Consider the following 18306-nt stretch of genomic DNA (forward strand, 5'->3'; position numbering starts at 1 on the left):
ATGAGTAGATGAAGCTTTCCATAGGTTGATGGCAGACCAGAATCACAAAGAATGAAAAAGCCACAAATTGAAACCTGAAGTATCAATTCTGTTCTGGGCAGTTACCTGCAGACCTCTGGCTTAGTTTCCCCCCTGCCCACCAAAAGCACAATTTTTCAAGAATCTCCGTTTTTCAAGATTAGAATGTTATATAACGTGCTCAAAACAATTTATTAAGTGTTGACTAACGCCCGGAAAAGTGCCTTTCTCAAACACGAGTACACTGTGATGCTCTTCTCCCAAGCTGGCAAAGCCCGTGTTTTCGTTACTGCAGACTGTGAAGGACAGCAGGAAAAAAACTCACAGAAAACTTCTTAATTACATTTGGCTGCCCATTACTTAAAGTTTCGACAAATTTAAGCCATTTTAAATTATGCTCTGATTTAATAAAACACCCACACAATGACAAGAATGAGACTTTAATCAGTTTTAAGTGGAGTTTATAACACTAAGAGATAAAGGGTTGTTAACAAACACAATAACAAATGGACATCTGATTGGTATGAGGCATTATCCTGTACACGTTTTTTGTGTATCCTCAGTGCATAGCATTTACACACAGAGCCACTGCTGCACAGCACAAGAGTATCTGAAGAGGCTGAATCAGAGTAAGGCTGTTTAACAGACTGGAATTTTTTAGTATATATATTCTATATGAAAACTGATTGAACTTTTGAACTGGCAGGGTAGAAGGCAACTCTGCCAGATACCGCAGTTTAGGCCCCCACTTTAGTGCACAGTTCCACCCCTTCCATCTGCATGCATGACACATTAACAGTATTTAAAGGTAAACGAGGCACTTTGTGGCAACCACAGCCATCGTTATAAACATATTGCACAATTTTCTAGAACTAAACATTTAACTTGTACCCTTTTATTTTTTAAAGCTGAAACATTTGATGCTGCCAGTAAACTCCACTTAAGTTTATATCCTGTGCCACAGCAAAGAATGGTGATGCTATTTATTCAACTACCTTTAATAATTATGGCAAAAAATGTTCAAGAGGAGCTACAGAGGACTTGTGATGGTACATGGCCCAATTGTAAGCTTTCTTAAAAGTGATGCCTTCAAGTAACTTCAGACATGTAAGCGGCTGCACATCCAAAATGTCTATGAAAACATTCCAGAAACTCAGAGATTACCTACAGAATGCATTTCAGGCTAATTATGAATACTGTCATAAATAAAGTTTTAATAAGGACTCGAAAACTTTCAGTCATAGCAATTCTTGTCAAATTCTATGGGGATGGTAACTGAAATAAAGGAGAGTAATATGTATAATATATATTTATATATAATATATATAAAATGCCATTTTTCCATTTCCAATGACTACACCATAAAATGTAAGCAAGGCTTCTCAAAAACATTGAAACATTCAAAATCAAAACCCTCATTCAGACCTTCACATTCGAAAGGAAAAATAATAACAGTGCAAAAGCCCATTATAATGTCATTATTTATGACCTGGCCTTCCATGTTACATATTGGAACAATACAAGTTATGTTTTAATATACTGTGCCCAAAACTGTAACAAATAACAGTATTAACAACTATCTTCAAAACATCAATGGTTGATTTTCAACTTAGTCAACAATTTTCAGCTTTATGAAAGACAAGGATGGCATATAAATTTCAATGGTGAGGCCTTAGGAATAGTTGTCTCTGTCCGATCTTACCAATTTAACTTACGAGAAGTCAATCAATTTTCTATATATCAATGTTTAATATAAATGTGTAAATCCTAAGAGCTTTGTTAAAAATTTAAAAATTTTATTTGTTGAATGAAACTGACGAGGTATGGAAAACATGTCAACCTTATTTACTAAGAATATTTTAGATGAAGTTCTGCCTAATCTACTTACCATCAAACTGTAGAAATGCTGCTTTAATAGGTCCTATGCAATCTGTATGTGTAAATTAACTAGGTCAGACCACAGCTAATGAACAATTTCAGCACCAATAAGTTATTGAAAATGAGATTTTACACCATTAAGAAATAAATTGCCTGGATAGTCAAATGTTTCAAAATCAAGGTATAATTTGAAAGACACCAAATTTCTGGGAAAAAATTTCTTTTAATAATATCTTCACATTAGCTTTACAATAGTAGTTGTACTCTGCTTAAAACCGTATGCAGTCTGGGCATATCAAATATATGATATTTAAGAAGTGAAAACGAAGCCCTAGTCCTAACTCTAGCACTATGAAGAAATAATTCAACACTGCACATTAAAAAAAAATCTATTCTTTCAATAGCAAATCGTTAAAAGCATTATGTGGGACAATTTCTACTGAAAAAGTAAATGCCTTATTATTTGTGCAGTGTTGAAATTTTACTGCAACTCTAATTTCCTTTTCAACACAAATAATGTCCTTTTAAATATAAACATTATATGTATTCAGTATTCAAGTAAAATTCCCTAACAGTTAATGACATTTAAAATATGTGCAAAACTGCAAAACTCATTGTAATAGAATGTGTAAGGTCAAAAGGGTGGAACGGCTGACAGCTATTGGATCGAGTAAGTGCATCGTAAATCCTCAAAGGAAAAAAAAAATCTGCTTAAAACTGTAGACTCTCAAATTGAAATTTCCTGTGCAGCATTACAAAATATTTTATATTTAATGAGAAAAAAGAAGCTTGCAGGCAGCACATGAAGCATCCACAGCAGGTATATGATTGAAAACTAATAAAATATGTGTAAGTTGTTGACTGATGTAGGTAATAATAGCATCTGACTTTTAGCACTGGCCTTGATTACACAGGAGATGGAGCAGTCATTACAATTGAGAAAACATATTTAATAAATCATTGTCAATTTTTATAATGTTTCAAGCCCATTCTTTGTTGATAGCCTCCACATTTATATGGTTAAGTCATTGTTGCTGTGTTTCTACTACAACCACATTATTTTTATATCCCTTCATTCGTGGATTCTCAAGATGTTGCGGAAGGTTCATTCCTCTACCCCAATACACATTCACTCCCTCTAGCTGCCTTTTCTAGCACCAATATGCTTTTAAAAAAATAAAATAAAATGCACAAACAACAAGCAGTGACAGCGGCCAATTCCTCAAATATCCAGATTAATAACTGTAGCATGCTAAAGAAAGGTGCATGTAAATAGCTGAAGATGGTAGATGGTTCAGAGTCCAGCACAAAATATATTCCTTTCTGAGCATTCCTTCCATTCCCCTAACCCACATACATGCATTAGAATGTAGCACAACCCTTTAGAAACTCCTCCAGCCAACTGCAAACTTATCTGTTGCCACAAGTGCAAAGGGGTAGGATGTGAACCTGTATATTATCACAAAGCTCTTTAGCCACTTCAGTTGGTGACAGAACACAAAATGAGAAATTCCTACGTATACGCATCAGTCTGTCTCCACTTCTTATAAAACTGGAATAAAATGGGAAAGTGCCATCTTTATTTATCCTAATTGAATTTTAAATGTCCTTTCGACACAAAAAGGTATATACATGACACAGCTACACAACCTTTTTTCAACTGGACAACAAGTGTCAAAACCCTGTGGATGTATAGGGTAAAACAAGATTGGTCAGGAAAAAGAGAATTGTTCCTATAACTGGTAATCTGACACAATGTCCTATTGCCATTAAAAAAAAAAAGGTCCATTTTCAGTTTATTCAAGTTTGTTTTCATGGTGTTTTATCCCTCTTGATAAAAAAAAAATTCAGACTTTTGTAATTTGTGTATGCTGATCTTCATCAAAAGGTTCGTTCTCTGGATCAGAGTCAGTGGTGTCAGAATACCTATAGTGATCAGGTTCATTGTCACTAACATCTGGTGTTACAGAAGTTGAACTGCTAGCCTCTGGATTTGATGGCTCCTCTACTGTTTTTGTGAAGTACAGCTTCACCTAGAGAAAAGAAGAGAAGGTTCAAATGGAAAATCCTTAAATCCGATTAATCTTAAATTACTTAGTATAGATATATATTTTTAGCAGATCCATTTTTAAATACCATGACAAACATGATTTTTAAAAGGCAAAGCTGCCTTTTAAATGACCCCCTTAAAATTTCCTACATTGTCTTTCTTGTTATATGCTGAAAAGATAAACTGGGATGTGAATATACATGTTATATACATACATGTTTTATGAAGATTTTACTTATTAAATATATTTTTAATAAACATAAGTGCAAGTATTAACTAAAAGAAATACACTGAGACTGAAGTTCATCAATAGTTCACCTAAGATTTTCAATCACAAAATTCAACTCACTAATAGTTGAGGAGTTCCAAAAGAATGTTTCACTACCTATCTGAAACTCAATGTATTTTTTATACAAACAATATTAAACAAATACAAATATTATACTGTATAAAATACTGATCTACAATGTTGTTCAGGATCCCAATAGCCCTAAAAACTTCACCTGAAGGAAGGAGAAGAACATTAATATTACATAGTGGTCTGAACAGATTAAGTAAGGGCCCTTACAGACTTAGCTAAAATAATTGGCAAACTGCTCTACAAGGCAGGCAGTTCCATTTTAAAGGAGAGGAAGCTAAGGCTCAGAAAGGTTACATAACCTGCTGAAGACCACATATCTAGTAGACAGTGGATGTGGGATTTAAATTAGATTTGACTTAGAATCCCTTGCTCCTTCCATTATATCTATAGCCTCTCCCCCTCATCATCCAAGAGTCCTTATCAATTCTTCTCCTTCTCTTACACCCAACCTTCACTCCACCATTAATCCTTTTAGTTCTACCTTCAAAATACTGTGAACAGTTCATCCTGGAACAATGCAAGGGTTAGGAGCACCAACCCCTGTGCAGTAGAAAATCCATGTACAACCACTGACTCCTGAAAAACTTAACTACAGCTGTCTTCCGCTACCCATCAGGAACTGGCTCCAGGACACTGAAATTTGTGGATGCTCAAGTACCTTATACAAAACAGCACAGAATAATGTATTCAGTGGTCCTCTGTTGGCTGAATTGGTGGTTGAAAACTCAGGGATATGGAGAGCCAAATGTATACTTACTGAAAAAGATCCGAATATAAGTGGGTCTACACAGTTCAAACCCATGTCACTGAGAAATCAATTGTAGGCCTAATCTGACAGCTTCTCAATGCTGCCACTATTCTAGTCCAAGCAACCACCATTTCTCATCTAACTAAACCACTGCAACAGCCTTTTCACTAATCTCTCAGCTTCCGTTCTTATCTCCACTCCCTACTTTTTTCTCCAGTCTCTATATTAAAGAAGTGGAGAGAGTAAATTTTTAAAGAAGACACCTACATTACATCTTTCCTGGGCTGAAAACACTCTAATGTCTTCACACTTGAACTAGTGTGTTTTAGTGAAAATGACTTCTTATCAATCCATCCTCAAATACACCAAGCTCACTCTGGTGTCAGGGCTTCTGTACCTGCATTTCCCTCTTTTCTCAGATATTTGGATGGCTCACTCATTTCAAGTAGGACTCTAATTAAATGTCACCTGCTGGGGGAGGCCTTCTCTAAACATCCAGCTAAAAAACACACCAACATCATTCTCCAGCCCATCTCTGCTTTATATTTTTTCATAGCACTTACCATTATATGATATATTTTGTTTACTGATAATTAAATAATTTTATGCATAAGCATAAATATAAAATCTCTTGTAATATTACAATAGAAAATAATAAAACTGGAGGAAGCCATACTTTAAAAGCTAGTCATTGAGAAAAATGTAGAATTCAAGAAAAGAAAGAAAACAAAAACGTGTGGATTCTAAAAGGCACTTCTAAACATTGAAATAAAGATCTAAAGATAACTAATATTGGATCTATTTTCACTTAAAACATGTAGTCCCCCCTTTCCTTTTTATACTAGTAGCAATATTCTTATACTTATAAGCTATGGTTAGTTTTGTTATATTATAAAAATGGAATGAAGCAAACAAAAAAGTTAAAGAGAATTTTTAAAAAGAGAAAGGAGGAGGTATGGTGAAAGTAAGGAGAAGAAGTCAAGGAGAGGCCAAAGTGGGAAAGGGGAGGGAAAGAGAAGTGTGGCAAGTCTCCATGTGGGAACCTGCAGAATCCTCACCTATACGCAGAAACAGAAACACACACACACGCCACATCACATATAGATGAAATTAAAACAAACCAAACAATTCCACAAGAAGAGAAAACAGTTTTAGAAAGGCAAAAACAAGAAAAGGTAATCAGAGTATAACTTTCAGGCCACGTGAAACTGAAGCTAAGACTACAATATGAGAAAGGTATTCATGTGAAGGGTAGGAGAAAGGCTGGCAGTGAAGAGGTACAGGGAGAAAGAAAAGACCTGGAAAGACCAGAAGCAGAAGAGCTTAGCATTTTGAAGAAATGAAGAGAGACCAGTATGGATGAATCTCAGGGAACAAGGTAAGAATGTGTCTAGAGTTGATGCAGGAGGTAGGCAAAGGCCACAGTATCTTTCAAAAGTGTAAACGAGAGTGACACAATCAAGCCTATTATTTTTAAGATCACTCTGAGGGCACTGAAAATAAACTGGAGGGGTACAAGAATAAAACCAGTGAGAACATTCCATAGAAACCATTCCCAAATGATTTCGAGTTCTCTCCTACCATTCTTCCCCCATTTCTCCTTCACATCCCACTTACTTAACTACCCTCCCCAATGTCTGCCCCAAATTTCACCAAACAATAAAGTAAGGGAAGTGCGGCACTCAAGACTTTTTACACATCCTGGATTTCAGACTGCTGCTACATAAAATATTACTTCTAAATAATACTTAAATTAAAAATTAGCCAAACAAGTTCTTCACTAGCTATACACCTAGAATGAGACAAAAGACACACACACAAAGCTACCCATCAACTCAAAATGATTTTAACTGACCTTAAAATTTGGAGAAAAGTATCGGTTGGCCTTGTCTTTATTTGCTTTGTCGAGATCATTTTTTGTTAAAGTGAGTACTAGATATTCCTTGTCATTATCTGCCCGCTCTATACTGCAAATACTATCAATTTCTTGATCACATAGACTTCCATTTTCTACTTTTTCTGAGGTTTCCTCTGGTCCTGGTATGAAGAATGTATTTACCCAAAAATGAAACATTTTGTCCTAAAAAATAAAAATGTCATTTTTTAATATTTTTAAAAAGAAAATGTTACCTATAATCAGTCTTTGCCATAAGAAGTCAACAAAATAAGCCATTTGTCATTTGATATTTTGAATAAAGGTAAACACAAAGATTAATACTTGGCAACCTGTGAGTTATCTTTTGCATCTAATTAACATATAATTTTTCTTTTATTGAAATTTTAAACTGACAATGTAGTCCCACAAATTTGAAGGTAACTTACTTTTACTTTAAAACCTTAAGTAAAATATCTCCTTTCTAGTCTAATATTAGCTTCATAAATATTTTGAGCTTATATGTATTTAAAAATTCAGAAATGGATTTAATATTGTTTCAATAAGCTATCTTTTACAAAATTTATTTTAACAAAAGTTCTTGAAATGTCAGTACAACCTCCCAAAGGAGCAAGGCAGATATATTTTTACTGCTACAACAATAAAACATTAAGTGGCTCTAGTTTCTTAAATGACAATGAATGTTTGAAAAAATTCATAATAAAATGTGGAGCTGGGGGAAAGAGGTTAAGTACTTCTGACTTCTTTGTGTTAGAAAACACATTTTGTTTTGTTTTTTTAATGGAGCAATCTTTTATTTTTAGACACTTTTACAAAGAGGGTGTCAGTACATAAACTTTCCAGTAGAGAAGAACAAACACGAAAACCAGCCATGGGCAGCTGCTCTCCTCAAGGCCTAGGATCCTCTTTACCCAAGTGATGGGGTGGAGGTGTGTACTTCCTCTCCTTTGTTAGCTTATCCTGCTGCCTCATGATGGCATTAAATTGTTTCTCTCCTTCTGCCGGAACAGATATTCTACAAGATCTTCATATTATATCTTGCATTCTTTCTTTACGCAGATACCAACAATTCCATGTGCACATTCTAACCCTTCTTTTTCAAAAGCGTGGCGCCAAGATGGAATTTTGTGAGGGCTGCTCAGCACTTTGGGCTGTCATCCAGTGGTCTAAGTCAATGCTGAGCCTTTTCTGTATATCAAAGAAAGGGATGGCGTCCTGCAGCAGTGCCCTGGTCCATTCCCTGGCTGCAGGTACTGGATGATCTCTAAAATGCCTATTTTTAAGGAATCACTTCTTACTAATAACATGAGGTCTTTTTAATCAAAAACAACATCAGAAGTTCATCACTTCAAACCTTTCTTGAATGCTCTCTCTCTTAATTACTAGAATTTGGTCTGCTTGGATCATTTGACAATTAATGATGCATAGGCAGTCTTATGACACCTTATCTGGTACCATTTAAATATTTTTTTCTAACTTATCTTCAAGTTATTCCCCCCCCCAGGAAGATGGTACGCCCTTAAGTATCTTATATCTTAAAGGTCTTTGTATCTTTTAACAGAACCTAGCAAAGCAATCTTACATCTTTTTAAAAATATTTGTTACTTTTAATTATTTTAGCAAAGTCTCTGAATTAGTAACTACACACATAATTTTACTTAGAGCCAGAAGAAAATAAGCTAGTAATAGTTAAATTTTCAGAAATGTGGATTCCATATATATACATTGAATATACTAAACCTGTTTTTGTTTAAATCACTGCAAACATTTGTAACAGGAAGGGTAAATCACATAAAATGGAAATGCATGTAAAACAAGCCAAGATACAAATATATTATAAACATTTACTCTCATCTTCAATTTACATGTGTTAATGTAATGCAGAGGTGGTAGTAACTGAAGTGATAAGAATTAGCACACTTGCACATCCTAAAGGTTTAGGAAAATAGTGATTTAAGTGCCTGTTTCTAAAAGCAAAATATAAAATTTTAAGTGTACTTGTCTTACAATGAACATAAGAGAAAAAACTACCTCAATTTTAGAACATTTGCTAACATACCTTGGATTATTAAAAAATAATTATTTAACATTACTGAGATATACAGAACAAGCAAGAAATGAGTTTCTGGTTAGCATTTTGTGATTTCAGTTTAACATTTTGTGATTTTTCTAACTAGTTGGATTCTAAGTAAAGGAAATTATATTTATTCTACTAAGTCAAAGTAGAGTTTAAAATGCAACTTCCTCTTATTTTCTTAAAAAAAAAGCTAAAAATCAGGAAAAGTAAACCAATCCTATTACTAAGAATATCTAAAAATTGGCTATATGTTATCTAGTATGTCTAATGAGACATTAATAACATACAAAGCTAGAGTTTTTGTTCATTACCACCTAAAAATTTTGTACCTTATTTTCATTTTAATACTCACTTTTACAATTTTAAAACAAGACAGTTTTAAAATGAGCTCTCACATTTTCTAAATATAGCTCAGTAAGACGCAAACCTCAGTTTTCTAAAACTGTATTTAAATAATGCCACATTTTTCCTTCTTTATTACTTCCTCTTCATAACTATTTCTCTCCTAGCTAAAAATCGAAACAGTCAATCTGAAGAAACTAAAGACAGAATGATCTAACTGCAAGAAACATAAACTGGGAAAGTAGTTTGTGTCCTTACACAAGACCATGAAACAGATCTTACTCATGTATACACAGACAGACAAACTTTTTGAAACTCACGATCATATGCTAACTTCTCACATCTAAGAAAATTATAACTGATTTCATGGAGTATGTATACAATTTTTAATATTTTTATAAATTCCTTACATAACCCAAATTGGAGAAAATTAATCTCAAATTACTTATGACTTTAAAAGATCACATGGCCTTTTACTTCTAACAGGATTATTTACCATTATAATGGCTCATCAATACCATATTAAGCAACACATGTGCAAATCTAATAGAAAACGAATTATAATTCATCAGATAATCAGTCATAAAATATACCTTTTAATCTCTTACAGATTTCTTTTTTTGTAACATTTTGTTATTTATTTTTAGACAGAGGGAATGGGAGGGAGAACGACAGGGAGAGAAACATTGATGTGAAACATCGATCGGGTTGTCTCCCGTATGTGGGACGGAACTGCAACCCAGGCATGTGCCCTGACTGAGAATTGAACTGGTGGCTCTTTGCTTTGCGGGAGAACGCCTAACCAACTAAGCCAGACTAGTCAGGGCTGCAGACTGACTTCTGCCTAAGCAAACAGTTTAGGCAAAAACTCTAAGGTTACTATTCAAGACATGGTTATTTTTAATATTTTCCCCAGGAAAAGTGAAGTACAAACCTTTTTTAGCTTGTTCTGTTTGTGGAAGAACTCTACTTTGATGTCACCACACACAGGCAATGGCTGAGGGAACTCAAAGTACATGAACTTGTCTTCCCGCCGTGTGGGTCCTGAATTGGAGGAATATATCTTCACCTTTAGCTGGCAGACCACAAAATGAGGATCTGCACGGTTAAATACACGTAAGTATCATTTCACAGAAAACGCCTTTAACACCAAGCTGTCAAAAACTATCTTAATGATTAGTATTAGCAATCATACAAAAATAGTAATGTGGCTTTTATAACCCTGATCTAAAAGAAATCAATGAAAATAAAGTAGGTAAAAAATATAATCAATACAAGATTTTCCCTAATCTCAATCTTCAACATAAGGTTCTGTAACTGGTATGAAAGTCAACTTATTGCATAAATTTTAAATCCAAACATTAGATCTAGCACTACAGTAACATAAAAACTTTAATATTAAAATGATGTTAAAAATCTAATATAAACTATTTTAAGCATTAAAAATGCTAAAATAATTTTCTAGCACATCTATGAACTGCATAAAGGGTAACTTTTAAAAGTTATTTTAAAGTATCTACCATGTAACAAAATCCACAAAGTGTAATCTATAACAAATCTATACTAAATTTCATAAAGACAAATCTCAGTATTTATGAAAATATTAACCATCATTCATTTTACCTATAGTTCACATTTTATTTTTAAAGGTATATAAAGCCACCATGATGAGAAACAAGGAGAAAGAGATTTGAAATGTCTACAAAGAACTATAATAGACATCAAGTACAAATTTTAGGGCACCACCCCTCCTTCTAAAACACATACCATATTCAGTAACAACTACTTTGGCTTTGGCCTACATCTGTTTTAAAAAAACTGATAGAATATGGCTTCTCAAAATGTATCATGCTTATGTATTAACAATGCAACTAAAAGGTAGTAAGGTATTAAAAGTGAAGAATCATGTTTTATATTTTTATATCTCATAAATATACCTAATGACATTAATGATGGAAATTAAAGATATAAATGTTAAAATCCTAGGACTTCATAAAAACCTTAAATTATCTAAGTAATTTGACAAAGTATGTAATTCATTTGTAATATACTGAGTTCAAAAACAAGATCATTAAAAAGAAAGTGATTAACCTTAGGAGGGTTAGAAATGGGTTTGGAAGGAAACATGGCAAGATGATCAAGAAACAAAAGCAAGCTTGCATAGAGTGCATTAGAAAAATATGTATGTCTATATATGTATATATACATATATAGGTAAATACATGTATATTTACCTATATATGTGTATATATGTACACACATACATACACATATGTAAATATATGTGATACACACAAGAGACATAAAATTCTCTGCACCAAAAGGCATTATCCTTAAAGATGAAAAAAAGTATCACTTCTTTATCAATGTGTCCAACAACTAAGAACAAGGTAAAAACCTTATCTAAGCTAAAGGGATGTTCCAGTTTAATAAATATCTACTAGCTCATCTACACAGTATCTAAAGCAATATAGGCAATCACATAATAAACAGGATTGATCAAAGCATATGGGGTTATTCTAATTTGGACTGTGGATTAAATTTTCTCGGATATATGCATACATGTAAGATATTTATCATGACAAAAAGGCTCTCTAAAAAGGAGAAATATTACACTAACAGTCAAAAATTTTCACTTCCTTGACTAACAATTCAAAGTACAATGAGCCATTTTACATGATAAATTTTACTGGGAAGTCTAGCTTGAAAAAATAAACAAACAAGGTAAGATTTCAAAGTTGTGAATAAAAAGTGACCAGAATGAAAATGCCTTGTAATCTTATTAATTCAGTATTAATTTAAACTCCACTAATTCAGAATCTTTAAAGTCCTGATTTCAGAACTTTAAAAGGCAAATTAACTATTTAAGTCATATTTCATCTAAAATGTCTTACTTAGAAATTCCCTCATCTAGTTGTTTGCTTAGTTTGGGCTTTTAGGTTCAGTTGTTGATAATTATGAGTTTGTTATCATTTTACTGTTCATATTTTTGATCATCTTTTTCTTAGATAAGTCCCTTTAATGTTTCATATAATAAGGGCTTGGTGATAATGAACTCCTTTAACTAGAAGAGGAACAGAATCGCAGAAATGGAGATCACATGAAGGGTTATCAGCCGGGAGGGGGTGGAGGGAGGAATGGGGAAAAAGGTACAGGGAATAAGAAGCATAACTGGTAGGTACAAAATAGACAAGGGGAAGTTAAGAAGAGTATAGGAAATGGAGAAGCTAAAGAACTTATATGCCTGACCCATGCACATGAACAAAGCAGGGGAATGCTGGTGGGAAGGGAGGTGCAGGGTGGAGGTGAATAAAGGGGAGAAAAAAAATGAGACAACTATAATAGCATAATCAATAAAATATATTTTTTTAAAAAGAAATTCCCTCAAAAACCAAGCTAAAACATTGTAATAAAAGTGGAAAATATTTCCTCAATCACTAAAGAAACTAATTTTCTTTATAATATGAATTTCACATTTTAAATACAAGTCCAACATTAGTATGGATCTGTTGACTTCTAAGACACAATTCTGATAAATCCTTTGTATGACTGACTGTGTTCTAAAGATTGGTACTTAGCAAAAAACATCAGAATTAAATTTTCTCAGAGATATACACAGTGAGAATAGTATTGAGAGAAAAATCAGAGTGATGATCACTCGTTAACGTTTTAACCATTTAAGATATACAGAACATATAAATTTTCCTTTATTTAGAAATATTAAGACAAAAATCAAATTTTTAAAAAGTTGTTAATCCCTGACAATTTTCCAGAAGACACTTTATTTTCACCACAAGTTTTGTTTTCTTCACTGATTCCTCTCTTTCCTCCTGAAAACAAAGTGCTGCAACTCCCCTTGTTTCATTCAGCCAGTCCTCACCATTTCCCTGACCGTACCCATCCTCTATAGCCCCACACCACATTTACATGAAATGCTCAACTTTCCTGATGCGCCCCAAAACATCTGACGATTCTCTACTAAAGATTCAAACCAATACTTTCAAGTACTCACTGAATATCTATCTTCTTGTAAACAGCTCACCTTCACATGAATTAAAACATGTTTAAAACCGTGTCAGCATTTATGTCTCCAAGGAGCAGATTCACTTTTTTTCCCTCCCTTTTCTAAAGTGAATCACTCACCTGACCAGGATCAAAACTCTGACAAAATCTTCAAATATAAATGGCAAAAAAAAACCTAATCTGCTTTGCCAGAATGGCTCAGTTGGTTGGAGCATCATCCCATGCACCAAAAGGTTGTGGGTTCGACCCCTGGTCAGGGCACGGACAGGAGGCAATGTCTCTCTTTCCCTTCCTCTCTCTCTAAAGTCAATAAAAACATATCGGGTTAAGGATTCAAAAATAAAAGCTAATTCCATTTGATTTCCCTAGCAAAGCCCATCTGGCTTACAGCAAGTCACATAACTAACTGGCTTCCTTTCCACCATTTTCTTCCCTCTTGCTATCATCACTTTCTATACAACTGTACCCAAAACACAGTTTAAGCCTCCAGTGTTATCGCTGACACTGTAGCATTTATCATACCAAGTCTGATATCCCCATTCAGGGTCCTCTAACCATCAGCCACACATTCCATTCCTATTTTATTTTCTGTCTCTACATTTCTTATCCAGCTCCTTTCCTTCTGCTGTGCTTCAATTCAAGCTACTTCCTATTGCCTGTAAGAATTCATTCCTTCAGTTTTAATGCCAATCTAAACTGTGTGCTTCCCCCAGTGTTCAATGAAGAGCTGGACCTCCTGCACCAAACCATCTGACAACCCCCCCAAAACATTTTGTTTTTCTCAATATTCCATTTGTAATTTATACATACAACCTATTTAACTATATATTATTTATATACAGCTTTACTACATAATATTAGAGTACATACAAAATTAATAAAGATTAAAAAGATTTCCGTAGTCAGTATAAATGTAATACTGAGACCAAAACAAAAAATAAAACAACACAAAACAGTATTTGAATGTAAGCAAGCAGAACAGAACTGATGAGATTTTTAAGAGAGGCCAATGTGAAAATATACACAAGGAAAGATTACTGAACTGAATGTTCTCTTTCCCTTATTATTTTTCTAATAGTTTATACCTTTCTGTTGGCTCTTATACTGATATTTATACTATAGGAAAATGATGAGATTTTTTCTTCCTTTTTCCTTTTCCTCCATGTGAAGCTCCTATGTCAATCACCTGACAGTTTAGTGCTTTGCACCCAGCAGTTCTTTTAATTGTACTGAGATGACAAAAGCATGAGAGGGGTCCCTTAGAAACCTTAACATGCTGTATTACTAAAACTGTAGTCTTTGATAGAGTTGCCTTGTTCTAAGAATATAGGAAATATCTGATCACACCTGACAAAGATAAATAACATCAAGAAATTAATTTTCTAGATATAAATTGATTTTGGGATAGAAATTGTTTTAAATTACATATTTTCAACAAGCAAAACTTAAAGCTAAAATCTAAAACCACTAATGAACTGCAAAATATCACTGAAATTAGAAGTATTAAAGGAAATAATGTGGTAGTATCTTATCTAGAAACTATAAAATACATTCTAAATACCCGAATCTAAATCCAGGGTTTCTCTAATACGCCACACACTGACTCAACCCTACTCAGTCAATATACTTTAGCTTGTCTTCACGTCTTACCATTTTTCTCTTCTTCTTTATTGTCCCCGTCACCATTACTATCAATATCTAGTCTTCCCTAAGATATAAAGAATTTGGTCCCTGCTTCAACCCCAGTAAACTAGGGATCTCACTGTTACTCTCTTGCTGATGTGATGGGACAGATTTTTTAACCATCTAATCAGAATTTAGGCTGATTTGGTAATTGCATCTCAGATTACTTCTTTCATAAATATAATTCAGCTTCAAAGACATTAAAATACATTGCTCTTGGCTTCCTTAGCCCAAGGTACTAAACAACTGAGCAAATTAATGAGTATGGATACTTAAAAATATATACACTCCTGCAAAAATTTTCAGTATGATAAATTTCTTCCTAGATTTTTATATTAACTTCTATATATGTTAAGAAAACTGTTTCGATACATGGAAGAATGAAAATTTAAAGCACTTACTGCAAGTTCCACCACTGAACATTGGAATAGTTTCAAACATCATCTTGTGAAATAACAGTGCCACTGGTCTATAATCCAGGTGATTCTTTAACAGGTAGCTATAATAATACACATAGCGCCTCTGACTGGGAATAGTTACTCCCTGTGGACAGAAAAAGAAAAAAGCTGAATTCAAAAGGAAAGTTCCTTATAGTTATTTTATTTAAATTGTTGTACCCATTGAAGAAACATATATACATTAGAAATTTGACCTAATATTTAAATCCTGTTCAATAATAGAGTAGATCGGGGCAACATCCATACAAAAGAATGTATCAGAATAACTTTTCTCCCTTAAAGGACAATTACTGTAACACCACAACACCCCCATTTATTCAATGGTCACAACAATGGTCTGACCTGTGATTCCAGTAAGTGAAGGCCACTACATATCCAAAATAACTGTCAAAGGCCTCTGCAATACAGCTGTGCTCTTTATACACAGGGCTCCCCACTGGAATTCATGGACTCTTATTAAACACAAAATTCCTCACCGACTTGGTTACTTATTTTCCAAGCAAAAGCATAACAGAATCAAGAAACTAGATGAGGGCAGACAGCCTTTAGGAGACTAAAATAGCAGCAGCAAAAAGTGATGCTGGCCTTAAAGCCCAACAAAAGAACAGGAGTGTGTAACTGACACAAATGTATACAACAATCCGGTAACACAGGTGCTTAGAGATATTCCTGGCCTACATCTCTCTCTCTTTGTTGAAGAAACCAGAAAATATGTAATGTTTTAGAAAATTTAAGTATTACAAATGCTAAAAAATATATAATTCATGTTATTTAAAAGGTGATCTTGATTTATCTAAAGAAAAAATCTTATGTGTGCAGCAATGCATTCACTAATGATGCTGAATACATGAGATATTAGAGCTTTTATGTAAAGTTTCCTTCCCTATTACACAATGTAATTTAAAAAAAAATTTACCACAGTGCCACTCATACTATGGGAGGCTTTAGCTGTGTTTTAAGTACAGTTGTGTAGAAAGTGATGACAGTACGAGGAAACTATTCAGTGAGAATGCCTCTCACCACTCTCTTGCATGTACTCTTACTTTTGGCCAAATTAAAGTATTTAATGTCCCCATATTGTACTTTCTGGCCTTTGTAATATGCTAATTCTATCAGATTAAGGACTACGCAAGCAGTCACTGGGAAGTTTTATATACTTCCTAACATCTTGACCAAGAAATTACTTGAAGCCGCCAGGTTAGATAGCAGACACCTGAAATGCAATTCACACCAGGCGCTTGAAGGCTCCTGCACACTCTCACTGATCTGTTTAGACTTTTTGTATTTCATCATGAAGGATTCATGATTAATGTTTTCATTGAAAATTGCCCGTTTTCCATTAAAAATTTCAAATTCATTCGCGTGGGCTTTAATATAAATTTTAATTCTACCTTTAGACTGCAGAATATCTCCTTTCTCAAATTTAACATCTAATTTTTGTTTTCTTCCTCTTTACTTTTTCCTTTGACTATAAAAAATATATTGATTTTATTGGCATTTTCATACAATGAGTTTAGACTATTTGAAAAAGGTTTACTTGGTTTGTTTACTAACTCACACATTTACATTTTCATATTTATTAATTCCTCTTTCCTACTTGTTATAATAATCTCTAATATGAATTTGACCGCATTGACTAAAAATTATTTTAAGTAGTTTTAAATTTGAAGTGATTGATTTAGTTGGATTAAACTTTTTTAAAAATCTCTAATTCTACTGAATTGTAATCAAGGACTGGGATTTATATATTTCTACTTGGAGGTGAGATTTCCTTTGTAGTTGGCATAATGAATTATTAATCTTGGCAACTATTTAAAGAATCACAAAAATACATTTTTTAGGCTAGTCTGATTATGTTAATCAACCTATTTACATATCTTACTTTGTACCTTCTTGATCTTATATTGAAGATTCCTACTATAGTTGCTTTTCTATCAATTTTTTTCTTTTCTTCTAGCTTTTACTTAATATATCTTGATGTTATGTTTAACATGAGTCTTTAACTTCTAAGTCTTCATTGTGGAGTGCACCCTGTATTGATATAAAATGACATTCTTGATCCAGTTTTATGCGTTTTAGGTGTAAATGTACTGATACTGATATCCTATCATCTGCTTTTGAAATTTACATTTGCCTGATGTATCTTTAACAAACTATTTTTTAATCTGAGTTGTCTTATGTAAATCTGTGTATGATTAATCTCTTAAGAAACAGAAACTTAGAAGTATAGGTTATACATATCTTTCAAACCTAGAACACAACCAGACCAGAACACCACCTAGATACCTCAAGATACGTAATGTTTTGTTTATACTGTGTATCAATACTCTCAGGTCATCTTCTCTACGACGAATTCACAATCTAGATTCCTCAGTTAAGAAAGTAATTTTCTACTTCAATAAACTTTTCACTGGCACTCCTAAACTCAGAAATAATGTAGAGATTTTAATATATAGTATTTGCTTGTATCTCAGAATGATAACAATAAGACTATAGGAAAGTAATTCAACAAAGAAATGTGACAATGTATAATAGTAGTTATTGTATATTAAACTACATGCCAAACATTTTACATGTATCTCTAACCCTGCTACAACTTTATGAGAGATTCTATCACCTCTTATTTCCCAGTACACATTAATTATCTTGTTCAAAACCTGCATCTGAACCTAAATGTGAATCTAATTCTCAAACTTTTTATCCCCATGTCCTGGGTTTTACTAATAGCATGCCTACTAACTATGTGATAAAAAAGAATACCTCTTTGAGCTCTT

At 33.4% G+C, this 18306-nt stretch overlaps 1 protein-coding gene across 1 annotated transcript in view; it reads right to left on the bottom strand.

Moving 5' to 3' along the window:
- Positions 1-442: 442 nt before the first annotated feature.
- PTEN (phosphatase and tensin homolog) overlaps positions 443-18306 on the bottom strand; it is an 82364-nt gene continuing 64500 nt past the window's right edge. The window contains exons 6-9 of the mRNA XM_024563430.3: positions 15476-15617; positions 10303-10466; positions 6911-7135; positions 443-3929 (exon numbers count right to left, since the gene is read on the bottom strand). Of these exons, the coding sequence (XP_024419198.2) occupies positions 3744-3929; positions 6911-7135; positions 10303-10466; positions 15476-15617 (717 nt within the window). The 3' untranslated portion in view covers positions 443-3743. The remainder of the gene's footprint in view (positions 3930-6910; positions 7136-10302; positions 10467-15475; positions 15618-18306) is intronic.

This window comes from Desmodus rotundus, chromosome 4, assembly GCF_022682495.2.
Source record: "Desmodus rotundus isolate HL8 chromosome 4, HLdesRot8A.1, whole genome shotgun sequence".
Lineage (NCBI taxonomy): Eukaryota > Metazoa > Chordata > Mammalia > Chiroptera > Phyllostomidae > Desmodus > Desmodus rotundus.